This window comes from Camelus bactrianus, chromosome 7 (assembly GCF_048773025.1).
Source record: "Camelus bactrianus isolate YW-2024 breed Bactrian camel chromosome 7, ASM4877302v1, whole genome shotgun sequence".
Lineage (NCBI taxonomy): Eukaryota > Metazoa > Chordata > Mammalia > Artiodactyla > Camelidae > Camelus > Camelus bactrianus.
The window spans coordinates 20,365,778-20,392,709 of NC_133545.1; the positions used below are offsets into that span (position 1 = coordinate 20,365,778).

A 26,932-nucleotide genomic window follows, 5' to 3' on the forward strand; every position below is an offset into this window, starting at 1 on the left:
CAGCTGGGAAAGGAGGCAGCAGGTCTTGGGGAGTATGATGGAGGTGGAAATGAAGGCTCCCTCTTCCCAGTCCAGGCCCCCTGCACAGCTCCATCAATGGAGATGCTTCTGGAGTGTCTTACGTGTGTGATCCCCTGCCCCCACAATGCTATCTTCCCTACCCTGTCGTGGAGGTCCCTAACTTCTGGGAGCCAACCTTCTGCCTCCTCAGCTGTCCATGGGGAGCAGAGGGGAGGCTGGAAGCCTGTAGGACCAGGCGAGCAAGGACAGTTATCATGGGAGGAGAGGTGAAGGCAGAGGCGCCCCTCGTGTGGAAATAGAACCTTTCATTGCCACTGATGAACCGAGTCTGAGGTCTTTCTCTATGAAAACAAAGGCCTTAGTGGGTTTGAACACAAAGTGGTTTTATTTTCTGCAGTCATTGCCTTTACCATGTTCTGTTGACTCTCCCTTTTAGTTCATTGAGGTTTTGAGTGAATTCCATGACTTTGTAAGCACGGTCCATCATTAAGACTAGGCCACTTTGAAGCTTCAGTCTCAAAGTTGAGTTCAACTTCACCCTTTTCCATGCGCACGATATTTGGGGTAGGGGTGTAGTCCAGATCCTCCCGGTTGGACGGTGGTGGGCAGGCGGGGATGATGGGAAAGGGAAGGCAGCAATCCTATTAGCTATAAGCACTTTCCTCAAGACCAAGGACCCTGACAGCTGTCTCCAGTTCCCTGCAGACGGGGGAGGGACCAGCTGGGGTGCTGGCTGGGGGCTGCCGCTGGTTTTGCCTCTTAGCCCTGTGGAGGACAGCGGCTTCTGTGGTTGGAGGCTCTCTAGAGAATGTGGGGGCTTGAATGTCCTCAGTTGTGTTTCTCAATGGCCAATTCCAGGGAATGGGAAAGGCCCGCAGCCCCCTGCTGCAGCCATTTCAGATGGCTCGGCTACTGTGACTTGCTCATCACCTATTGTGACTTGCTCATCGTGCTTGTCGCTCCTCCTCCCTTAGTGCTTGGTTAGTGATCTGCAAAGAAATACCTACATGCCACGACATTTTAGCCCCTCCGAGAATGCTTCCAAAATTGAAGGTTTAAAGTAATGCTCAAGGTTTAAACGCCTAAGGAAATAAAGCTATTGCTTTGGCTAGGAGGGTTGTAGGGAGGAAGCTGTAGCTCAGTGGTAAAGCACCTGCCTAGCAGGCAGGAGGTCCTGGGTTCGATCCCCAGCACCTCCACTTAGGAAAGCAAGGAGAAAGAGTAGGGAGGTACTGACTGTAGTTTTCTTAAATATTCCCTTAATGGTTTTTCCTTTAGAAAAGAGTGACTGAAGGGAGGTACTTGGGATCGAACCCAGGACCTCATGCATGCTGAGAGGGTCACTCTAGTTTTTGAGCCATCCGCCTCCCCTCCACCTCCTAGCTGTTTAAAAAAGTATTTAGTGCTTTGTTTCTTTTGAGTAACTGACATCATTCCTTCTAGTAACATGAACCGTTTTGCTAGGAACAAAACGGGAGCCTTCATCATATCACAGATGTTGACCTCACAGCTGGCAGATATATGGCCTCCTTCTATTTGGTCTTGATTTCTTGTTCCTTTTTTCTCATTTCATTGTATATCCTTTATGTGGCCTGCTTCGTTATTTTTGGAGAGAAGTGTTAGAAACAACCTCTTTCCTTTGGGGATGATGAAAACATTCTGAAATTTGTAGTGATGGGCGCACAACATTGTAAATACACTAAAGACCATTGACTTGTGTACTTTAAAGTGGATGAACTTAATGGAATGTAAATTACATCATTAAAGCTGTTTTGCAAAACCTTGAGGTTATTGGGGATGGTGGAAGCGGGGAGATGGGGCACACTGTTAATTCCCCAAGGCCCTCTAATTTCCTGACTCAAGATATTCACAGATCCAGAGGGAAGCTGTTAGGATTCCAGCTCCCTTGTTCCCTGGTTGCCGCAGCTTTGGTGGAAATGGTGTCAAGGACCACTTGCTGGACCCATATCCCAGCCCCTATGGGGGCTTCTCTACCTGTGGAACAGACCCCGCCTCAGAGTTTGGTCCCTCCCCCCGCCCCTTGCCGGTCATCGCTGATTAGCCTGGAGGCAGACAAGTGACCTCAGCCGGCCAGTCACCTGTGCCCTCCGGAGCCGGCAGCTCCCGGTCAGGGGTGAGAAAGCAGATCCTAGGAGGTCCCAGGGGCGCTGCACGTAGACCGTCTTTGCTCAGGCACTTCGGGGATTCTGCTGTTTCAAACCGGAAAAGTTTTGACGCCTAGTGGGCACCAGGAGCTTTCGGCAGCAGCGGGCAGGGCAGTGCAGGGGCGTGGACACTGAGGCCAGGACTCGGCCAGAATACCTGGCCTGGACCAGCCCAGCTCGCGTGGCTCATCTGCGGAACAAGAATGACACTCGACTCAGCTACTTTATTGGGAGAAGCAAGGAACACCGGGCTTTGTTGGTGATAGTGTCCCCAGAAATGTTCGTCATCCACGGAATTCTGTACAGCTGAGAACTGCGGGCCAGGATAAAGAATCCTATTATGTGATTAGTCTTCCTTTTCTCTTGTGAATTAAAAAAATTGCTCTCTATAAAAATAGTTCTGGTAAGGGAAATACATAAGGCATAAATTAAAACTTTCAGGTTTTGAGAATCCAAAAGATAAAGCCAGAAGAGGAGGTGCTCAGAGAGCAGAGTGCAGTTGAGGGATGGGTAGCCTCCACCAAGCCACAAGTCTGGGTGCAGTGTCACCAATCATGGGGCCCTGGGCCTCTCTGCCTCTAGGCTTTAACCTTCATGGCCCAAGTGAGGGGTGGTGGCTAACGTCCCTTCCAGTTTTAAATTCTCTTGCACACAAGGGCACCAGAGAGCCCAAAGACTGGGACTTAGGCTCAACTGAAGACATCACTATCCAACTACTCTGCCAAGATTTGGCCTGGCCCCCTTGCCTAGAGCTTCTTAGATTTTAACATCAACTGATCTCTCTCTGTGTTTGGGCCCTGGGGCTTTTAAAGAAAGCATAATTCAACTGCTCATGCCCAAGAATATGTTCAAGCACCATCTGCACTATCCTTCACCCTTGGTACGATCTCACAGAGCCAATTTTTTTTTAGGAATAAAATTGACATTATTTTCACATGAAACTGTTTAACAATGTTAACATTGGATTTTTGCAGAAAAATTTTGAGTCATGAGGATGTGTGGGAATGGATGTTTTGGGTTCCTTGGATTTTCTGATTGAGTAAGGAACCGCTGGAAAACCTAAGTCTCTCATCCGATGAGATGTACTGGGCACATGCTGTATAAAAGTTCGTCTGTGTGTGTACGCACGTGCATGTGATGAAAAGTCCGATGAGATGTACTGGACACATGCTGTATAAAAGTTCGTATGTGTGTGTGTTTGTGTACACGCACGTGCGTGTGATGAAAAGTCCCAGTGTGTGTGTGTGTGTGTGTGTGTGTGTGTGTGTGTGTGTGTGTGTGTGTACACGCACGTGCGTGTGATGAAAAGTCCCAGTGTGTGTGTGTGTGTGTGTGTGTGTGTGTGTGTGTGTACACGCAAGTGCGTGTGATGAAAAGTCCCAGCCACTGGGAGGCTACTCCAGGTGTGGCAAGCCCTGGGCAAGGGCCACGGCACAGTCCTTATGAAAACACTGACCACTGGGAGAGGCTACACGTGGGCTGAGCTCAAGACTCAGCTGGAGGTTACTTTAAAAATGAGAATCCACATGTGCAGCCTGTTTTCTGTCACGCACCCCTGAGTGGTTGGCAGAGCTTCTAGGACACACCTATCAGAGTCTGAGCCCAGCCCTCCACTTACCTGGCAAAATTGCTGCATCTCAGTTCCCACACCTATAAATGGAATCTAACCTCCGTGTGGAGCTGTGGAGAGGATTAGAAATAAAGGTGTAAAGCATTTTGCATAGTGTCCTGTGCAGAGTAGTCATTTAGTAATTGGTAGTTTATAACTATTAGTTTCTTAAAGGGTAAATTCGGAAGAAATTTGAGTTGAGACTCAGTTAATTTAAGTTACACCAACAATTTTATTTACAAGCACATTAAATTTGGGGGGACAGTTTCTAGCTTTTTTCCCCCAAATATTAAATAAGCTACCTCTTAACCTCTTTGTGGCTCAGTTTGCTCATTTGTAAAGTAGGGATAATAACTCTGTAAAGACTAATAAGTAAGTTAATATATAGGTAAATCTCTTAGAACAGAACAAGGCACATTGTAAGGGCTGTAAGTGTTAACTATTATTGCTACCATATAAACACTTTTAATTGCAGGTAAGATAGTTCTCATAAACAAGAGCTAGGAAAGCCTCTGAACAGGGCTGGGGGGCAGGCCAGGCCTTGCCTTACAAGGTGGCTCCGGCTAAGAACCAGGTTCTCAGGGGACCCTGGCTCCCCCTCTGCAGATGAAAATTATCCCTGCTCCTCCACCCTTTCCCCCAATTCTCTGCAGAAATACACTCCAGTAATCAGCAAATATTTGCTAACAGCCCAGCCATTTTCAGGAGGGAGAAACTCAAATTCAGAGTGGGTTGGGGACTCACTCAGGGGCCCAGCAGCACTGGGAGTGGAATGGCAGGTGGAGAAAACCTACGTTCTCCAGCTATTTCAGAGTCCAGTCCTTAAGCTGTATCTCCCCACTCTGGGTACCTCCTTCCTCTGTGCCACGTCCAGCATCCTGAGTGGATCTTCTCCAAGAGCTGCCAACCTGGAGCAAACGGCAGAGGCCAGGTGGGAATGCGCCGACAGGAGCTTCTGACTCGGCAACTGAGCATGAGCTGTGCTGAGGCCGTAGGCTGGCTTGGGCTGGTGTCCTGGGCAGCCCACAGCCCACCGAGATGGAGATGAGAGGGAAAATGTGGGCTTTTCTTCCTCACCTCACGTAGCCTGTGGTCCAGGTAATCAAGCTTCAGTGTCCTCCCTGTTGGGTTTTGGTGCTGACACCAAAGGGATCCACCATGGGCCTACTCCAACTCCGCCATGCCCTCGGAGACCTGATAGAGGAGGGAAGGAGAATGGCGGCGGATAGGGAGGAAGGCGAATGCAGGTGCAGGTTCTCTTCCACTTGAGAAGCGGCCAGAAATGAGCCTCGACTGGGTCCGCGTGAGGCCCAGGGTGCACTGGCAGCCTGGGCTCTTCTTCCGGGGAGGAGTCCTTCTCTTGCCTGCCCTTCTGGTTCCCCTCGGCTTGTTCATCTGAGTTTGGATGACTTCAGTGGTCACCAGTACTGCCAACAGATCTTCTCAGAGGTAGGACTTAAAGCCAAGAATCCTAGCCCAGCCTCTTGGTTTTGGTGAGCACCAGATCCTTGTCTGCAGGATGATAAACTACTTAATGCAGAGGACCCTTAAAGAGACATGATAACTCATTCTGCTACAGCACTCTGTCCAGATGGCACCTGGTAACACAGGCTGCTGTGGTCTGTTCACATGAACGTCTCCTCATCTCCTCCTGTTTCCCGGGCAATTGCCACCCTTTATTCACCCAGCACATGGTGGGCATTCACAAAGTTAAACAAAACTGACCCAGAGGCCAGAGCTGGTCTACATGTGGGTTTTATTTTGCCTGCAGAGTATGTAAAGGATTTTTGATTTGTTGTTGAAATCAGGAGATTCATACAGAAATCTGGACTTGCCAGTTTCTCTGGAAAATCTTAAAGATGGGGCTCAGGGCCCATGTGCCTCCTGCCTCATGACACTCTGCCAGCACTTAGGAGTCAGCTCCCTTTAGACAGACGCTCTCCACTCTGCCTGTCTCCATTACTCCCTCTTCTCTCACAACTGAATCGCTTCCACTTCACACACTGATTCCAACCACCTGGTCCCTGTAGGCAGCTGAGTTAGCAGCTCCTGTTGTTGATTTAGGCAGTAATGGAAGCAAGGATTTCCATCAGCCCCATCAAAGAAAGTTTCAATACACGCATCTGAGTCTTGCCAGGCAAACAGAATGCACTTTGCCTCTGGAGAGATGCCATTCCCACAGAGGCACTGTAGATCACCCAGCTGTTCCACGGGTGGCCAACAGTGGTGATGTTTGGCTTATCTGGCTGCAATCAGTCCTTTCTCTGGTCCATCCTCTCTGGTGACAATAGGCAACGATGTGCCATTTGTGCCCATTTGTGCCAGAAGAATGGGGAGAGATGGCACTGGCTTTACTGAGCCACTGTCAGTCAGCAAGGAAAACATCTCTGGCCTTCCACATTCAACTATTCTAATCATTATCACCAGGAAACCGACCCAAACACCCAACAACAAAAAGAAAGAAAGGGGTGGTGGAGGTGGCAAGGAGTCCAGCACTTCAGGCTGAGGCACGCAGTGGGCACAAGTACTGAGGTGCAAAACCACTGGGGGTTTAGGAAGGGCCTGAAGCTGGGGGTGTGGCAGGAGGTGGAGATGGGAAGCTGGCAGCTGCCACGTTAAAGCAGTGAGCTGTGAGAGAGCCCAAGGACTGAGGGCTTAAGGAAGCAATGGCTTGGGGTCCCTGCTTCAAGGATAATCCACCACAACACTGAACAACACTCATGTAGGGAGGACGTGGGTGGACAGGCACCACCAACCACCCTGTGAAAAGCAATTAACCCCTAAAAACCCGCCAGAGTAGAGGTTTTCAAACCATCTTTAGGATTTTTCAAACTAGATCCCCCTACCCTGCGCAGGACAGATGGACCTGCTCTGGTGATGGGGGGTGGGGAGGAGGCCCCGGCCCCAGCCTAGCACTCCCCTTACAGGCCCACAGCGCCAAGGAGCACAGTTCAAAGACCACTGAGCTGGAGCCCAAGCACCTTTTCCTTTTACAAAGCAGAACAAGCCACCCTAGAAGAGAGCTGCTAAGAGGCTAAGTGCTCCTATAGAGATGAACAGTTCCACTTTCTGTTGCCACATTGTTAACTATTTATTGAATGAGGCAGTAATAGACAGAATGGAGAACGACACAGAATCCATGCTCTGCTACTAGGGTTTTGCTTTCCTTCTTCTTGGCAATTTCTCAAACTATTAGGAGGTTATTTCACCACAAGGGAACACGGACTTTAAAGCCCCTGGACAGCTTCACAATGACGATAAAAAATAATAATTAAAAAAATAACAAATTGTAGAACTAGGACTGTTTTATGTAAATTTCCCTTCCCTCCCCGCATTACGTACAGAAAAAAACATACAAAGAACATTGGATAGTTTTATATAAAACAAGCAAATACAAGAATCTGAAACTTTTTTCAAAGGCTGAGCAAGACGTGAAGACTCTTTTAATGTCGCATTAAAAAAAAAACACATTAAATACACTATCACACATGGGGGGCCTGGGAGGAGGGAGGAAGAGTTGTCCCTGTACTCAAGGAGCAGAGATTTGGCCTGTCAAAAAGTCAGGTGAATTTAACCACTGGAGACTCAGGGCTTGCAGCTAAGAAATCACAGAATTTAGTTACAAAGCATACCCAGACCAATAAACACCTGGGAGAAGGAAGCTGCCTGGGGCCGGGCCCAGCAGGATGCACCCGAGAAAACTGCAGAGTCCCTTCTGAAACAGGGCCTGATCCAGGAGCACAGGAAACACCCTCAGCCCTCTTCTCTTCTAAAGACCCCCAGTGTGATGGCCAACCTTCCTCCAGCTGGGTGCCCCTTCAGTGCCAATCTCCGCTGTTAAGCCACAGAAGGTTACAAGAAAGATTGCTCCCATTGTACCCTGGTCTTTGAAGATTTTTCTCTCCGTCCTTCCTTTCCCCTTCCAACCCCTCCCACCCCCCTCCCATTCTCTCCCCACCACGCACACACCCACAAGCACACCTAATGCGCACGCACTCCTCAAACCCTTAATACTTCTGTTACCTTCAGTTCATATACATGACCAATTCAGGACTGACCTTAAAACCAAAGTAACGTGTTATAGTCATGAGATCAAGAAGGTTTCCTGGGAAGGGGAGGAGATGGGAGGTTGAAGAAAACCCTCTGTCCCTGCTTGGGAGCTTTAAGGACATTCATTTGCCTGTGGCAAGGTCAGCACCTGGGCCAGCCTGAAGAGCGTCTCAACTGCCAGACCACGAGACCCCTGGACCTTGCAAGCACAACTTCTGGACCTCACCCTATTCTGGAACCTCCTGCCTCAGGTGAGTCCAGCAGAGAGAGTTCTGGGTGGCCACTGGGGGGCAGCTTTGGTGAAGGGCATGGTCACCTCCGCCTGAGTTTGTCAGTAGCTCAACGCATGACCCTGGTATGAACAAAAACTGGGTGGCTGTGTCTGGCCACGTACCCTACACCCACTAAACTGGGTGAATTATTTTTTCCACAGCTCACCTTGATTTCATACAGATAATTCCATGCGGGTTTCATATATATATATATATATATATATATATATATATATACACACACACATATATATATGCTTTATATATATGTAAATGTGTATATCCATATGTACACATATACATATATTCACACTCACACATACACACACATAAGTATACACACATATTTCTGCAGAAAGAAGTCCTGCCACAATTTGGCTTTTTCGGGACAGTGAAATTGACAACACAGTATCTTACTCCACTGATCCCAGAAAATCAAGAGTGGTGCTTTAAAAAATGCAATTCCAAAATCTGCTGCCTTTCTTCCTTTTAAAAAAAAGGTTAACAAAACTTTTCTTCCAAAGTCGAGAGACTTAATTCCACTTGATTGCACCTCTGCAAACGTGTAAAAAATTTTGAAGTAGACTAGAAAACAAGGCCATGATATGGCTGCATGTCACTGTTCCAACGTCACCACCTCCACAGCCTGGCCGTCCATGGTGACTGCGCTGTCCGATATCCTGGTGGTCACAGGGGCCATGGCCACCTGCACGGGGCCATTGCCCTGCGCAAGGCTGGTTACCACAGTCTGGTACATGCTCACAGGGATCTGGACCAGTCCTGGGGAGACAAGAGGAGATTGTTGGTGGGGACTGGCTGCAGCTCCCCAGACGCTTCAGGGTATCACTGTCTGCAGCCTCAGGTAATTGCATACCTGCTGTCTAGGTACAAATACATTCCTTTTTTCACCTCATTTTGATTCTTTAAAACAGACTATCAGGAAAGAAAAATTTGGAGAAATTGTGGAAGCATGCCTCAGAACAGGGCATGCTCCCCAACTTGCTAAGGGACTGCCCTGCCTGCCTGCCTCCAGCTTAGGACGCACAGGCCCACCATGTATGTGTTCTCCTCCCAACAAGTCCACCCCTTCTGACTGCCTTCTTCTCCAGGAAAGGCTACCATTAATTTTCTTTGATATTTTGCTACACTGACTTCTTCAACCCTCTTTCTGTCTATTCTCAAGTTTCTCTCAGCTTGAAAAAACTTCTCCCTCAATCCTATCCTGTCTTCTGGGTACTGTCCCTCTCCTCAGAGTCAGCTTATTGAAACAAACAAAAAAAGGCCTAGGTCATTACATTGATTTTCTGATTTTAGATTTCACAGGCTAGTAAAATTTTAAAATACATTTTGGGGTCAACTTAAAATAAATGCAGCAACTACTTTCTAATATCATTATTTCACAGTAGAAAGGATGGTTTAACAAAATGAGGAAGCAAGTAATTTCAGAAAACGGCAGTCCTTCCTAAGAAAGGAAAGTAGATAATTTTGTATGACATATTAAAAAAAGATTTCCAGTTAAATAAGACAGAATAAATGCACATATAGAACTCATCTGCCTCCTAAAATTAAAATTATATCAGAAGGGGAAAAAAAGATGTGAGTGATGTCAACATATTTTTGGAAGATGCAAAGCAAATGTAAAGTGGTTCTAACTTATCAGGAAAGGGGAAGCTGCAACTTCTGTGTCCATGGAGGGCTCAGGACATGGAGGCCAAGCTTTTGCAGAATGAGGGGAAGAGACTAAAGACAGGAGTTAGCTGAAAGTTTGTATTCAAATAATTGGACTAGTAGGTACCACCAACCCCAACACTGAGATGTTGACAGGACGTTCGAAGTTCATCCACTGTACTGAGAAACTGACCAGGAAAGGTCCCAGAAACGACCTATGGTTATATTTGGCAAGTGTGGAGATGGGATGAGGGGGAGGGTGGGCACGGGGTGGGGAGACAATGAAAAATCTTGGCTGGTGCCCTAAAGCTTACCATCCTGCCCAAGACCTACAGGTCCCCAGCTCTGCCCTGCACACCCCGAGAACTGGTGTTTCAGTGTCTCACTCTTACACAGAACACAGAGGTAGCAGAGAAAACATGGGGAGCAGAAGAAAACAAAAAAAACCCTAATGCCCCAAAACTCTATATTTTCAGAGAGAGAGAAAAGATCTGTAACATAAATTAAAAAGGAATATGAGGAAAAAACCCCCAATAGATGAACTACATTCCAAAGAAAGATCAGAAGGTAAAGTCAAGGGACTCTTCCAGAGAGTAGAAAAGATTAAAAGATGGAAAGTAGGAGACCTTCAGAGGTCCAATCTCTGACAAAAGAGAATTCCAGAGAGACTAGAAAAAATAGAACGTAGGAAATTATTGGACACATTGTAAATAAATTTCTAGAAGTGAAAAACATCAAGTTTCAGATTGTGATGTCCACTAGATGTCCTGCACAACAGGTGAAAAAAGATCCAGACACTAAGACACATCTTTGCAAAATTTCAGAACACCAAGGATAAAGCAAAGATCCCAAAAGATTCGAAAAGGGACAAAGAAAGTCATATCCAAAGAACTGGAAATCATAATACTGTTGGACTTTTCAAAAGCAAGTCTGGAGGCTAGAACATAATGAAGCAAAGCCTTCAAATTCTCAGAGAAAAAGCTTTCAGCTTAGAATTCTCTCTCCAGCCCATGAAATGATACCAATGTCAGTTAAGTGTGGGGCGAATAAACATTTTCAGACTTGTAAGGGCTCTAAAAACTGGGCACCCGTGCACTTTGTGTGGAAGCTCTGAAGGGTGTGGCTCACAGAAATGAGAGAGAAAACCTACAAAAGAAGTGGCCATGGGATCTAGGAGACAGAGAATCCACTGCAGAGAGCTCTGGGGCAGGAGAAGGGGAAATGGCATGAGCTCGTGGGAAAGAGTACCAAGAGGGGTTGTATGGAATTGGGTTGAACCGGTGATCACCTCTTCAAAAGCAGAAGAAAAAAAGAAAGGATTAACCATAATAATTATAATACTCTCATCTTGGCAATGGACAACTTTTATGTTTATAATAACATAAACATAGAAACTGAGTTATCAAAAACTTGTGATAAATGTCTCAACTCAAGAAATAATGATTCAGTCTATTATTTAGAGCAGTAAAGGTACATACGAGAAAAAAGGGCATGAAGTGTTGCTCCTGGGGTACAAATTATCTTTTTTAAAAAGGCCTTTTACTTCTTTTTGACATTTAAAGCCATATATCACTTTGATGAAAATAAAAATTAATTTTAAAAGGGATGTTTTACCAGGATATTTTCTAATGCAAAAAAAAAAAATCCCACATAAAATGAAATGTTACTTTACAACATTAAATTGAATCTAATTGTTTTCTAGAGTTAAGTGTTGCCAGTTTAGGAATGAAGTATTTGATGATGCAACATGAAATGGGGCTTGCTATTTTGTTTTGATGACAGTCATTTTTGGGACTCCCTGCTTACCCAGGTGTGCATTAACGTGAATGGAAGGCATGCCAACATCCCTCATACTTGAGGAGCTGGGTGGGGCCTGAGAGGAGGAAGGAGGGCCCTACCCACACCACTATGCTGGGAGGAAGCAGGCTGGGGGGCCTGGCACTGGCTTCAGAAGGCTGTAGGATTTAATTTCTTTCATCTAGACCTTTGCAAATGGTGCCTACATGTCTTATTAATTTCTCTTTCTGTTCACCTCTCCCTGCCACCCAAGTTACCCAATCACAAACTTTTCAGATTTCCTGATGTTAAAAAGGTTCCTAAAGTCTATAATAAAGTTCGAATGTTGGGCATGGTATTCAGGTCCTCTTATGATTTGTCCAGTCTCATTCCCTCACTCCCCTCACTCCCTGTGCTCTGGGTATCAACCTGGATTTTTCTCAGTTCCCCCAACATATTGGTCACATTCCTTTCTTTGGGCCCTTGCTCAAGTTGTTCACTACCTGGAATTCTCTTACTGCCCACTCCTTCCCCTTTAAAACCCAGTTCAGTTCTCCCTCCTCTTGAAAGATTATCCCAGGCCTTGTCTATACTGACAAGTATAGACAGAATAGACAGCCTCCTTGGGATTCTCAGTAAGGACTAGACAGCAGGGTATAATCTGGCTTGGCCCAGTTAATGTGTGTAGCTAGGCCTTCCCACTGGACTGAGGGCCCTGGCTCTAGTTCATGTTCTATTGCCCACAGTATGACGTACGAGGTGTGCCATAAGTTGGCATCAGCATAGCCTCAGGGGCAACAGGCCAAGGGATTCTACAGCTGGCCTCAACCAATGTGCAGTGGAGCTCTACTCCCCAGCCTCTAGACACCAGGCACGGGCGTGAGTACCTGTGATGACTATACGACCCCCTTCCATCACCCTAGTGTTTCTTGACCATCAGCACTTTCAACCTCTTTTCTAGTCAAAACAGGCAAAATTAATGAAGTAACCCCAAATGCCCTCTGGCAAAACCAAAACACCTCCAAGGAACCTACACATTAGCAAACAGCAACCAAAACCAGGAGCAAAGTTCAGTCTCATTTTACTGTTCTTGCTTCTGGGCTTGATTCAGTTCCAAAAGCTCCAAGCTTGGGGAGTAAGTTACATGCTGTACAAATACAGTGACTACTATGAGCAGGGAGATTCTTCCTGACTGTGAGCAACCATCCTGGGTTAGCATTTGGGGTGGAGAGAAACTTAAAGAATTGTCAAGAGTTAAATCTCTTTCACCCTGGTTTATGGTGCATTTGAGTTTTCTATGATGTGGGTCCATGCCCAACACTGTTGTTAAAACACTTTTTAGTATCATGGAAGATGTGCTTCAAAATAAATTGGAGAAAGGTTCAAATGTAAAAATATAAATTGTCTGACACTGCTATAACCAGAATGATCTTTTGAACACAAACTGATCTTGTTGCCCTCTTCAACAATTCTTTAGTGGTTTCCAATGGCTCATGGGATATAAAGTCCAAATCCCTTTGCAGGTATTTAAACCCTTCTTGTCAGCCCCTGTTGTTCAGCTCAGTGATCCATAATCCCCGCCCGCTTTACACTCTAGCCAGGTGAACTATTTGACTGAGGTTCTCTACACACACGCCTCCATAATGTGCATGAACTGTTACTTCCGCCTGGAATGACTGTCCTCAGCTTGTTCCTTGAATGGACTCCTCTTCTTCCTTCAACGGTCAGCCCCAGTCTCTCCTTCTCTATCTTAGCTCCTCTTGTCCCAAGGTTCCACAGCACTTTGCGCTGGCCTCCATGGAGGCAATGGTCATATTCATTACCACTTATCTCCAAGGAGACTGTGAATTCCTTAAGGGAGAGATGGAGTCCCCATATTTGAGTCCCTAGCAATCAGCAGGTGCTCAATAAATGATTTCTACACTCATGAATGAAAGCTGCCTTCTGAGATTTCACAAGGATCCCCTCCTAGGGACTAAGTGGTTGAAGTGGGTGAGTCTTAAGGGTGATTAGGCTGTTTCAGAATGGGAGCGCTCAGTCTACAAAACAGTATTATAAAAACTACTACAAACTGATAGTATTTCAATTAACAAAACAAAACAAAACACTACTACATTCAGAACTCACCAAAATAAAACAATTTTTAAAGATTTCGTCTTCTGTACATCACCTCACAGGGAAGGAGTCAATTTAGCCTCTACAACTGGGTGATGAAATGATTCCCACACAAAGGTGTCTCGAGAGTGAATACCTGGTGACAGTGACTACGTATATAAAAAGCCTTTTGGAGGGAGACCTTCCATATACAGGGTCATTTCATGACCTCAAATGCCTTGAAATCCCAAGTCCATTATTTTCTACATGCAGTTCAGCCTACCTCTACCTTAAATAAATGCATTACCATCCCATTGTGGGGATTTTAGAATCTCTCTCTCACACACATGCCATTCTGACATGGGATTAGATTAAATCGTCTCAGTGTCTCTGACCTAGCAGCCTTTATGTCTGCGGCAAGGGAAAGGGGGAGGGGGCTGGAGGCTTGGAAACCCAGCGCACACTAAGTCCGGCCGGCTGCCCTTGGAAGAGAGATGATTAAATGCTGAGGTACAGTAATCAGGCCAGGATTGTCCCTGCATCTGCTCAGCCTGCCCCTGATTAGCCCTAATCTAGAGGGTGTATGTTAATCTAAGCTTGTATTCTGGGTCATTTTGATTGATTAGGAAACAGGACGCCCTTCCCATTCTACTTTAAGGGCTTCAAGTCCTCCTTTTTGTTTTTAAGAGAGCCCCTTGCACAACCCTAGTGACAAGACTCTCTTGGCGTCTGCATAGCACTTTTCAAAGCCCTCTCACCCTCACTGCGAATCACTAGATTTCTGCTAAGACTGGAGCAGTAGGAAAGGTGGTATTCTTCCCTTTCACAAACGATGCACAAAGTTCCTTTGGCAGCATCATAGATTTATCATAAATAAAGACACATATTCATGAAATCCTGAAGATTTTAGTACCCCAATCTTTCAAAGGTATAAGAAATCTTAGAGTTCATTCAGTTTAGTAAATCTAATCCCCCCTTTCTTTAAATTCCTAATAAACAGATAAAAAGTTTATTTAAACAAAACAGACCTAGAGAGACTGATGTACCCCCCTCAGGACGACTGTGTTTGTGGTAAAGCGAGGCATCTGGGCTCCTGATCTGGGAGTCTCTGCATGACCAGAATGCCCTTACCATAGAACACAATGGCCAGCAGGGATCCAGAAGAGGGGGAACCCATTCTCTTTGGGCTCACTGCTGCCTCTCTTCTCTGGTTTTCTTGGTCAGGTTTACAGAATTGGCCAAAATGGAAAAAGAGACCAAAAGAGACTCAGGAACTTCAGATCCCAGCACAAGGATTTGTGTGTCAAAGAGCAGTCAGATCAAAATCCTGGAGGATTTCACCACATTTTTGGACCTGGCCCTGCTCTAGTTTTCTACCAGTTGGGTATCATTCTTGAGCCCAGTCAAACACACTTCTCCCACCTCAACAAGTAGCATTTACGTCTTTCCAGTTGCTTAGGCCAAAAACTTTGAAGTCAAGCCATCTCTGACTTCTGGTGCAATGCATCAGCAAATCCTGTCAGCTCTCCCTTCAAATAAAAACCCAGAATTCAACCATGGCTGCTGCCACCCTGGACAAACTCCTATCCTCTCCTGCCTGGCCTGTGTTTTAGCTTCCCTTATGATCGCCTTGCTTCAGCCTGGCTCCACTGAACTCTATTCTCCCCAACACAGAAGCTAGAGGGATCTCCTAAAACTTCCATGCAAAGTGATGGACACGGGGACTGAAAATTCAGACATTTGCTCATGTTAAAGGGCTTGGCCTTGTTTTCTGCAAAACAGGAGATCATGAGGTTCTACACTGGTCTGTCTCTGATGGTGTCACCAGGGGAGGCTTTGTGGTAGACCATGGGCGCCAATGAGAGAAACTTTAAAGGTTAGGGTCACAGCCTGTACAGTCTGGATTTATCATTCATGAGCTGATCGACTCTATTCCTGACCTCTCCTGAGGTAATGAGTTTCATCACTTACCTACTACTATGTAATGGAACACACATACAAACACACACACGTGTATAAATGGAATTTATTTACTTAGGGGAATTCATTTATTCATCCCAAGACTAACTTCTTTTAGTATTCTGAGATTTGATAAGTAAGTATTTATAATGGTTAGCTAAATCTTCTTGAAATATTGTTTGGCAATGGCCACCCTCACCGTGCTCCCCCCTGCCTCACTGTCACACTTTTGGTGGCTCTCTACGAAGGGAAAAATACAGTCCAAACAGCTAATAGATGAGGGATTATATAAGACTTTCCCACAAATATTCTACATTATCCCTTCGTCACAACCATCTCTGTCCCCTCAGTACACCCTAACCACCCCATGTAATTACTCAGGCAGATCCCTCTGCTACCATTACCCTTGCCAACCTAAGTCCTGTTTTTCAACGATTTCCTTGACTTTCATAGGGTCACCCCAAACAGAACAGCCCATTAGGTTCTCTCCTTCACAGGATTTTACTGCCTCACTATTCATTTGGCACCAGATCTGTGCTAACCTGTTTCCAAATAGTTTTTCTCTGTATAAATCTGCTTACTTAAGATTGTTGGCAGGACTATGTCTGAATACCGAGCAACCTGAACATAGTAGATGTTTAATAATTGAATATCACAATTGATCATGTTCTTCATGATTTTCAGAAACTTGATTACATTCCCATTAGCCTTGGCCTCTGCAGCCTGAGGGGCCTTAGGGCCTTTTACTCTGCTTCAGAATGAGTAGGATTTTCTCCACAACATTCTTAAGGTTGCACAGCCAAATGCTGATGGTCGTTCAGGTACAGTTTTTGTGAGGGCAAAATAGGCTGTTCTATTTTCATTAACATCTGCCCAGTCAGAAAGACCTACATGTGAATCCTGGCTCTGCCACTTAACTGGGTGGGGAGCCTCACTTTCCTCACATGTAAAATGGTAATTACTCATTCCACAGGGCTGAGAACCAGATGAGCTGACATAAAGTTTGGCACAGTGCCCGGCACACAGTAGGTGTACAGTAAATGCTGCTTTCAAAGATGACTTTGAATATGAGCTTTGATGAAGTCTGGTTGGGGTCACAGATGTTAGACTAAAGCTCTCAGGAAGCAGAAAGGAAAGCAGAGACATCACAGATCTCCTTTCAGCAGCAATTTGCCCCTGCCAGGAAGCACATCATTTGCCAAAGACCTTCAAAGATGTAAAGATTAGAGATAAAAGCCATGAAATCAGGGCAGATGGACTGGCGGGCAGCTTCCTTTCTGAAATGCAGCAATGGTCGGAACTGGCCCTGGAACTCCATCAGGACAGGTATGAAATAGCTGCCCATTCAGGGTATCGGTGAATAAAAATAACCTAGGCTACGCCACTGATCAATATTAGGAATGTTAAATACACGATCAGGGACAGTATGATATGATGTCACCATGCTGATAAATCTCTAAACCCCGAGACTAATAACATGGGCTCAAGCCCAGCAGAGCAGAGTTGCAGGCCTGGTCAGGGTCAACTGAGAATGACAGTCTGCCCCCCGCACCTCACCCCACGACAAGATAGAGCAGGACAGACGGCCTGAGGAAGAATGGGCCTTTCATTTGCCCTCACAATCTGGGAAACCTTTGGGAATTGTTGTTTCTGTAATTGAATCTTTCAGCCCAAAGGCCTTCCAAGTTGGTCATGGAAATATCTTTCGTTGGGAGAAAAATATTGATGGTTGTGAGAGAAAAACAGCTAAAGAAATAAATTATCAAACAGACACAACAGTTGGTGGAAGAGCAACAATTCTTAAAACCCAAAGGAAAAATTCACAATGTAATGCCTTCTGTGGTTGATGGACATGAAAGCTAACTATACATATTAGGAAAATGCTGGCTTAAATGGGGAACCAGAAGACTGTGACTGAAAAGGATAGGAATAAATAAGAAATGAAATCATGTATTAAAAATTTATTTATTTATTTATTTACTTACTATTGTGTTATTTATTTTATTTTGGCGGCGGGGGGGGGGGGAGGGCGGTGGAGATTAGGTTTATTTTTAGACGAGGGACTGGGGATTGAACCCAGGACCTTGTGCATGCTATGCATATGCTCTACCACTTAAGCTATACCCTCCCCGCCATGTATTGTTATTATCTAAGTCACTTCTGTAGTTTTTAAAGAACCATCGAGGGTATCTACAAGCATTATTAGGGGTGACAGGTAGGAGGGAAGCCCTTTTAAAAATCTTATCTGCAGTCACTGACTACATCAGTGACTAACATATAAGGAAATTCACTATTATATGAAGAAAAATATGGTGTGTACTGATGTAGAAATGAGAGAACATGAAAGGAAATCAGGTAAAGAAGGTAGTCTGCAGGCAACCGATAAAGAGGCTGAGAATAACAACCAAGGACCAGATGGAAAGAAGACCCAGGTTATCCTCATGATAGCAAGACAAGGAGGAAACAAAAAAACCATTTCTCTCCCAGTGATTATTTTTCTATTAGCTGCTTCTGGGACATTTAATCTTCCTTTTCCGTGTTTTTTAAGTCCATGGCTTTTGGGTGCATTTGAGGGATTTATGGATTAAAATATGTATTACATCTGGCAAGTACTGAATATTCTCATGAAGCCAATAGCAGCCTCTCAGGTACTTTGGTGTAACAGGCACTTCTCAGCATCCAAGGTTTTCTTCCCTCTTGCTAGACAATCTCAAGCTTCTCTTGGAAAACCCACTTTCTAGAATAACTCTCGTAGCAGTGACTTTGTCTGGGTGAGATAGTATCACTGTATCTTTTGCCTTGATTTTGCAGGCCACCTAGAAAATCCTCTTGCCTGCATCCCATAAGCCAAATGTTAAAAGTGAATTAATTTTTACTTTATTAGTAAATGTATTTCAAAACACATTTTGGAGATATAATTTCACCATTTCCTCTTGAAATTATTAGATCGCCCAGGAACATTAACAAAATCAGGGTTTTGGGCTTCAGTGTTCAGAATCACCATGGTTTACTATCCTGGGGATTGAGCTCCCAATGTGAGATTGAACAAGCTGACTCCAAGGCCTGCTGATTTGACCAAGAGAGCTTTAAACCAAAAATGGCAGGAGAAAAAAAGTGTTCCATTAAAGCTTGCAGGACATGTATGCACTCAGGAGGACATCTGATCAGAGATGTACAGAGAAGGGCAGAAGGTGTATGGTAAATTTCCAGAGATCACTGGGAAGGAGGGTGGGGACACCACCCAAAGTCTCCGAAGTCTGTTTAGTGGACAGGGTGTGGGCAATACGTACATTGTTGGTTATTTTAAAACAGGAAATGGAGCCAACATGACAGAAACCTCAGGAGAAAGTTACCAAGCTAATTTAAGAGTCTGTAATAGCCAGGTGTAGAAAGAAATATGAGGGCCAATCAGGAGCTACCCAGAGTTGGAATGGAGATTTATTAATCTTTCTGTTACTATTTTCAAATTTTTTTATTATGGAAAATTTCTAATAGACACAAATAGAGAGAGACTGGTCAAAGGACCCCCACCTCCACGTGCTCGCCATCAGTCCTTGCCTCTTCTATCTGAACAGGGACAGACTGAGGCAAAACGCTTCCAAAGATGTTCTCACTTTTCAATCCCTCACTTAGCCCAATCTTAGGGCACCATTTAGAAAACAAACAAATGAACACTGAAACTTTCTAAGAGCACATAAAGGGCAGAATTAAATTTGCTTTCAGCAGTGACACACCTGAAAACAGCAGATTGAAAAGTAGAAATAAACAGTTATGGGGCTTGTTGGTCACAAAGAAAGAAATCTATCTTAATAAACTTCATTTTGATCAAGTATTTATCCTGCCTTTTCTATCTGGTCTAGACTTCAGCATAACCAAATTGTTAATGGGGACAAGTTCTTTATAAAGAATTTTCAGCTAATTAAGGCAGAAGGAATGATAACACTAGAGAAATCACCATTTTGTAACTCTTAGTGAAATAATGGATCTACATAAAATCATCAGTGGTTACTAAAACCATCAGGTGACCAGGCGATGAGGACCACAGAACAGAGGAATCCCACCATCCACTCAGGATGCAGCGCCTGGAAGGACAGCCTCTTAGCTGTTCTATCCTCCAGCCACCTCCTCCTTTCTGCAAAGATGAACCCCCTGTGGCATTCTGTCAGCATCCACTCGCAATGGGCAATCTGCCATACAGAGGCCTGACAATAATACAGAACTTTCACAAGGCACAAGGGCCACCAGAAAGTGCTGCGGAGGGGAAGCTGCAGGCAGACTGCCTCCCATGCACAGCCTGGTGCCCGGGGTACACAGGCGTCTCTGACACCTACCCGTGGGGGTTTTACAAATCCTTTGGCAAGTGTGCCAGTCCACTGAGTGCTAACGGTGCACATGTGTATCGAGGTACATCTTACAGTCGGCTCTTAGTTGAGCCAAAGGGAGGATAGGTCCTTCCCCCACATTGCTCTTCTAAACTGGAATTTATGATGTGCTTTCCTTGTAGCAGACTTACTAATTATGTCTTCTTTAAGCTACTATGAAAACTAATTTAAGTTCCTTAAGTACCCAGGAGCTGGGTGCAGGGTAGAAGGAAGAGATGGTCCAGGCTTACTTACACTGGCTTGCTTAGAGAAACTGTCCAAGAATATAAAATGTGTCATGAGTAATCTGCATGACAGATAATTCATGTGTGGCAACTAAGAGTAGACTACTTTAGGATAAGTAACATTATATTTACATGATCTAAGTTCTTGAGGAAAAAGAACTGTCTAAATTTGAGGTAGTATAGTTATTTCACATAGGTTTTCCCCCAGGAGTCAAAGTAACCATGTAGTAGCTCCCAGAGGCAGACAAATGGAGGAAGCAAGCTTAAAGGTCCTGCCTTTGCACCCCAGAGCTGCGGAAAAATGGAAGATGCCACCAGATCAGTGTTCCACCCCCAGGAGTGCTGTTGTCCATGCCCCATGTTACACAAAATAAACAATTCATTTACATGCTCTTAGCCTCTGTGTGTTCACATGTCCTCTTATCAATGAGAAGCTCTGTTTACTGAGAAAAGAACTCTTCAGTCAAACAGTAGGGCTATGAAAGCTTAAGGAAGGGAAGGCCCGGCAGCAGGTCAGCTGTAAGTGGATATTCCTACAACTAAAGTCCTTTTTCATGGTTACAATTCATCATTATTATTGTTTTGTGAGCAGTGGGCAGTGGGTGGGGAAAAGGCATGAGATTCTTGGAGCAAAAAAAATTTAAAGGTGAAAAGATAAAGATCATAGTCAAGTAACATGGCTAGAAGACATTGTTCCCAAAACATTCAGGCAAATTTCCTTCTCCCTTCCAACAAGGCTGAAACAGAAAGTCCAAGGCTCACTGAAGCAGCCAAGACATTTCAGGAGGTTCAGGCCAATCTCTAAAACCGTCCTGTCCACTAGAACTCGCTGTGAATGGACGTATTGTATTGTGCCCTGGCCAGTGAAGTGGCTACAGAGTCACTTGAAATGTGGATAGTGTAACTGAGGAACTGCGTCTTTAATTTTATCTGATTTTAATTTCAGTTTAAATAGCCAGAGCACAGCTCTAAAGCATTCCCAGAGCTTCCAGCTCCAAATCATAAGCATGCTTCAGTAACACACATATTGTAGCACATGATAAGAGTTGCCTTTGTTTAGATGGAAACTCAATCTGAAACTGGATGCTCTGCATTCACCTAAAAAATATTTTCCTGGCATTTCCCTTATTTATGTCACAGGTTTTTTTCCTTTGCTGCTCTACTCCATCAATTGATTTTTACACACCCTACCCCCCTGGCCCCTAGGTGAGAAACTTTATCATCATTTGAGAACACTTCATTATAGCTATACATTTTAGCAGTACAAGCATACGGAGAGGCTGAGCTGGACAGAGTCAGAGAATGGCTGGACGCCTCTCTGGTGAGCCAATCTGATACCAGGGTTTTTGTACTCTCGCTCAGAGAGTGTCTCAGTTTCCATATTTAGACCCCTTCAATGATTCTCAGATCCATTTGCCAGCTTTACAAGGGAAAAGATTTTTTTGTTAAAAATCATTTTTACTTCGAAAACCCCATTTAGGCTCTGAAAATCTCTAAATTGGGGCCTTTTTAATAATGAAGATTTGGTGTAATTATAATGTCACAGGCAATTGCGCTGACAAAGCAAAACCAATATGTCTCCTTGCTGGGCCTTTGCTCTCAGTCTGACCAACAGGAGGAGAAAAGAAGCTTTGTCAGGAGCAGATGTGCAGTGGGAGGCCCCAGGAAAGCAGATCTGCTGAATGAAGCAGGTGCCACTTAGACATTCACTTTACTGACTCCAACCACAACCTCCCTTTCATTTGATATCCTGGTCTCGGCAGGAGGATGGGGAAAGAGCATCACACAAAAAGGAAGAATGTTTATCCTGTTCAGATTACTGCTCTGCTAGGCTGCTGCTGCTGGGTTCTGCACATTTGCTCTTTATTAAGCAAATGGTAAGAGCTGGGAAGTGAATCCCTGTATTTACACAGGTAATCTGAGAGCCAGAGGGCCCCAAACCATACTGGCTGCGATGTGCAAGCTATTAGAGTTAATAACAGTGTGCTGACATTCCTTCAAAATCCTAATGGAAGCATAAATAAAAAGAGGAAAGTCCCCTTTACCCAAAACCTTAAAATTTTATTCTGTAAGAATTTTTCCTGTTATGATATTCTGATTCTTATGTGGACAATAATTTATCCCTCTTTTACATGCTCAATTAAAACCACATTTTCATCCACATATTGAGTAGAAATGACTCCAATTAAATTTGTCCAATTGTGGCTCTGGATTTGGTATGCCAAAAAAAAAAATCCCTTTACAGAATATTACCTGCAATCACAGGCACCAAGATTCTGTCTTGGTTACAAGGAGCTGGAATCATCTAAGACCAGAATCTGTCTTTCGAATACAAAGACTTAGAAAGATCTGGGGACCTAAAGGGAAGGAGAATGAGATAACGAAACATGTAACTTGGCCATAAGGACACTGGGGATGCAGAGGAGACCATGGTCAGTGGTATCTATCTGCCTGATTGCAGGCACCTTTTTGGGAATCTCTGCCCTGAGTCCTCTGTCCAGAGTGGCCCTAGCTCATCAAGTTTCCCCAAGCTGACAATACCCAACACAGTCAGTCCGACCTCGCTTCATACGTGTGCTAATTCTCTCTGGGCCCCGAGGAGCCAACTCTGGAAGCATTCAGCTTTCAACACAGAAAGCATCTGAAGGACACGGCCATGGCTCAGATAAATACTAAGAATAGAGACCAATGTATATTGGTCATTTCATTGTAAAGTCTCCTTTTTTCTCTGCAGAGCCTAGATTAACAATTCCTGTGTGCAATGAATGCCTGAGGCCACCCCAGTTTATGATGGTGAAGAGGAGAAGGCACACCCTCTCTGGACTTGCAGGCGCTAAAAGGAGAAAGATGAATCTAAGCATCACAATGACACTTTTAAAAGGCAGTCCTGCTCCCTCTGAAGGTACCCAGAGGTTAGCATCCTTGCAGGAGACAAAGGCATCAAAGGACTCCAATAACTAGAAACCCCTACAGCTGTGGAGGCTATGTGTGGTGAGTGACAGAAAAGGTCTGACAATTCTAGAGAACAGAATCTCAGCTTCGTCTGCCCCAGCATGCCTCAGGGACACAGTATGCATCCATCAGTAACAGAGGCTTTCTGAAGCAGGGATTCTCTGTGTGAGATTCACACCTGCTCTCTTCAAAAAAAGGCTTACTATACCAGATCCTAAGAATGTGTCCCGGAAAGAAGTGCTATGAGCGAACCCTCTGAAGATGAATTCCCTTCAGTGTGAGTGCCCAATAATAATGATAATGATAATAGCAGTGGTAGTAGTAGCAGTAGTTCAGTTATTGTATGCTCACAGTGTCCCAGTGCTAAAGAGAGCAGGACTAAATATTTTCTGCTGCCCCTAAAATCAGTGCCATCAATCTGTCTCCCTGGATGGGGGAGACTGGGGAGTCAGAAAAACTGCCACTTCCACTGAGAGCTATGGAAGGCATTTTGGACTTCAGGAGGTCATAAAGAAGGGAGTAGGAAAGGAGGACAAGCTTCTATGCTATGAAAGGGCTGGGTGAGTAACACAGACGGGGTGGAGAACTGTACCCTCTTGGGTATTCTTGAATCAAGAGCTCCATGTTCCCATTTCTCAGAAGCAGCCATGTTTCACTGTGAAATCTGGAATTTATCCAATGGTAATGGCTTCTTTCAGTCTGTAACCCACCAGGCTCTGGATATTTAATCCTTTTGGGGGTCACGATAAATCCATTAGCATGCCTGACCTGAAGACGGCTGTAGCTGAGAAGAGAAATCAGCACTTGTGGGGCATCTAAGTAATGGCAGGTGGCCTAGGTCATGAATAAAGAGACAGGGAAGTGGGTCTAGGTGTCGCCACTGCCTCCTGTCTCAGGTTTTCCTCCCCTGGACTCTGCAGTGCACAAAAATAGGCCAGTTCTTCCTGCAAACCTCCCGCCCAGCTGTTTACTGGCTGTGGATTACTGTAGTCACATGGTAGGTTTTTTTTTAGCAAAGCCATGCTGTCTATGAGCTGAGAAGGTCACTGGGAATGAAGGCTTGTGAGATATTTCTGTTGTCCTCCCCTGTGCAGAGGGGGCACAACTTGCCAGAAGACACAGTATTTTCGCTATGGCTGAGATCAGTGCAATCCAACAGAGCTTTTTGCAATGATGGAAATGTTCTATATCTGTGTGGTCCTTTAGAAGCCACTAGCTACGTGTGGCTATTTAAATTTAAATGTGAATAAATTAAAATTAGATAAAAAATTCCGTACCCCAGGCGACACAGGGCTACTGAACACTTGAACTGTGGCTAGTGTGACTGAATAACTGAATTTTTAATTCAATTTAATTTTAATTAACTTGCATTTAAATTCAAATAGCCACACGTAGCTAGCAGCTACCAAACTGGACACAGCTTTAGATTTTGGGTTTTGGTGCCATTTACTCATTTGCTTCTATTAAGATTTATCATGACACTACCTTCTGAAGGGAGCAAAATGTGGCCATGACCCATTCCTTAAAACGATCCTGCAAAATCATGAGCCACACCAAGTAACAGATAAATAGTAAAGATGATGATTTTCATTTGTTTTATACCTCCTCCACTTTCTAGGTTGGGTGAATTGGCCAGATGGAGTGAAGGGGGAAAAGGGAGCCCATGTCAGCAGTAGAAAGAGTCCTGGAGATCTGGGTTTGGTTTCCAGTTTTATCATTTAGTAGCTGAGAGACCCTAGGCAAAGCCCAGCTTTAGCTGCCTCTGCAAAACAGGGCTCGTAAGCTCTGTTATACCCACCTTACTGAGTGCAGGCAGAATAACACAGTGCTTGCTTAGTTAACTGCAAAGGGGTTATGGTGGTGGCAGCGGTGGTAGCAGTGGTAGTGGTAGTGGTGGTGGTAGTAGTAGCAGCAGCAGCAGCAACAGTGAAAAAGAAAAGGACAGAATGAAGAAAGAAAGGGGAAAGATGAAGGACTAAATAATTATGCTCAACACACAGCTGAAAGGCAAATATAGAACAAAACTGAAACAGTTATTTTCCTGGTATGATATCTACCAACTTGTTTCCCAGGATGAAAACTATTCATTCAGAGAAAAATCAGCTGATTTAAATGAGGAATACCCTGTCTGCAAAGAAAGTGTGTTTCCCAGAGTGGCCCGTGAAGCACACTGCGAGGCACCCTGTCCCGAGGCGCCAGCTTCCCAGTCCACCCGAGATGCAGACCCTGTTCACGTACTCAGCCCTTACCCTTCTTTCTGAGCCACACCTCTGAGCTCTCCTTATTTTATTTGTTCTAAGAAGTAATCTTTTCAGGTCTCTGTGTCCCCCTCCCCCTCCATTTAGAAAAAGACTTATGATTCTGAAGGGGAAGCGGGTGTATAACAGATGAAACTTTATGTGCTTTTTCTTACAGAACAGGTAATGCCTCAGTTTGGTCTCACTGACACCATCTTAGTATCTTAGCTTCCCTTCAGGTCTCCCTATCAGTGGAAAAGAGGGCCACTGACTTTGCAGGAGGGTGGCCTGAAACCCCATGGCTCCATACCATAGGCGCTGTTCTCTGGGGACTGTTAGGATAGGGGGCTCGCAGCCTAGGACTCTCAGCTCACACAAAACACTGCTGCTCAGGAGCTGCCTGCTTCCAGTCCTGGGGGCCCTGAACTCACTATCTTTGCATTAAAGGTACAAATAGAATCACAGTATCAAAGAACACAACAATTCCTTTAAAGCTATTATCATTCATTATGGTGACTGAATACGTACCATTACAATAAAACTTTATTTAATACATTTACTTATTTAAACTTTAATTAAAATACTGAGGCAAAAAGTGATTTAGTGCATACTAGAATAGCATATCAGCAGGTTTTTTGGGGAGCAACATTCACATATTTCCTAAATTAATATAGTATTTACATCTCCACTAACTCTTTTGGGAACAAGTCTGTGTACTAATGTGTCCAGAGAATGAGGAGCACAGAAAAAGGGATAATGAGAGATGTATTTTATAGTTTATGAAGATGAGGACTAGCATTTATCTCTTATTTTTAAATTAGAGCTGGACATATTATAAGTAATTTTAAGTAAAAGGACATATTATAAGTAATAATGGATGATGGTAGTGGTGATAAGAAGACAAAAGTGAAAAAAAAAGTCACCCTTCATGATGGAAGTTGAAATACAATGCAGTTGTTGAGATGTGAAGAGAGGTTACGCCATTAGAAGTCACAAAGGCCATACTAACTACTGCACACAGTGCTGGAAGAGAGCAGCAGCCCTGGCCCAAGAAGAGTGATGTAACCAGATGCAGGAGCCGTTAAACAATGTCACCCTCAGTCAAAGTTCCTTCAATTTCTTTCACTCAAGTTTATAGAAAAGGCTCTGATCTATTCCCATTTTTACAGTATTCATCTCTGGAGTATAAATCCTTAAATTGCATAAGGTAAGCATTTGGATCTGTCCTAAAGACATGAAAGCAGGGTCTATAACAGTACTGTGTGCTCTGTACAGTGCAACGTGTTTGGAGGAATGCTGGAAGAAGAAATTGATGCTGACAGCTAATGATAATTTTATGTTTATGATATATCTATGTGCCAGGCACTATGCTAAGTACTTCACAGGAATCAATTTGTTTAATGCTCACAGTTACCTTATGAGCATGGAACTATCACAATCCTAATTTTATAGCTAAGCCCTAGAGAGGTTAATGTGTTTGCCCAAGATCACAGAGCTAGGCAGTGGTGCAGCTTTTAGAGTAT

At 44.4% G+C, this 26,932-nt stretch overlaps 1 protein-coding gene across 5 annotated transcripts in view; it reads right to left on the minus strand.

Annotated features, from left to right (window-relative positions):
• Positions 1–389: 389 nt before the first annotated feature.
• Positions 390–26,932, minus strand: part of NRF1 (nuclear respiratory factor 1) — a 127,251-nt gene continuing 100,708 nt past the window's right edge. For 4 of the 5 annotated variants that reach the window (XM_074367070.1, XM_074367072.1, XM_074367073.1 and 1 more), the window contains one exon: positions 4,008–8,897. In XM_074367070.1, coding sequence (XP_074223171.1) covers positions 8,734–8,897 — 164 coding nt within the window. In that variant the 3' untranslated portion in view covers positions 4,008–8,733. Of the gene's footprint in view, positions 2,377–4,007; positions 8,898–26,932 lie in introns of those variants that run through there. The other variant, XM_074367074.1, reaches the window with a different exon arrangement.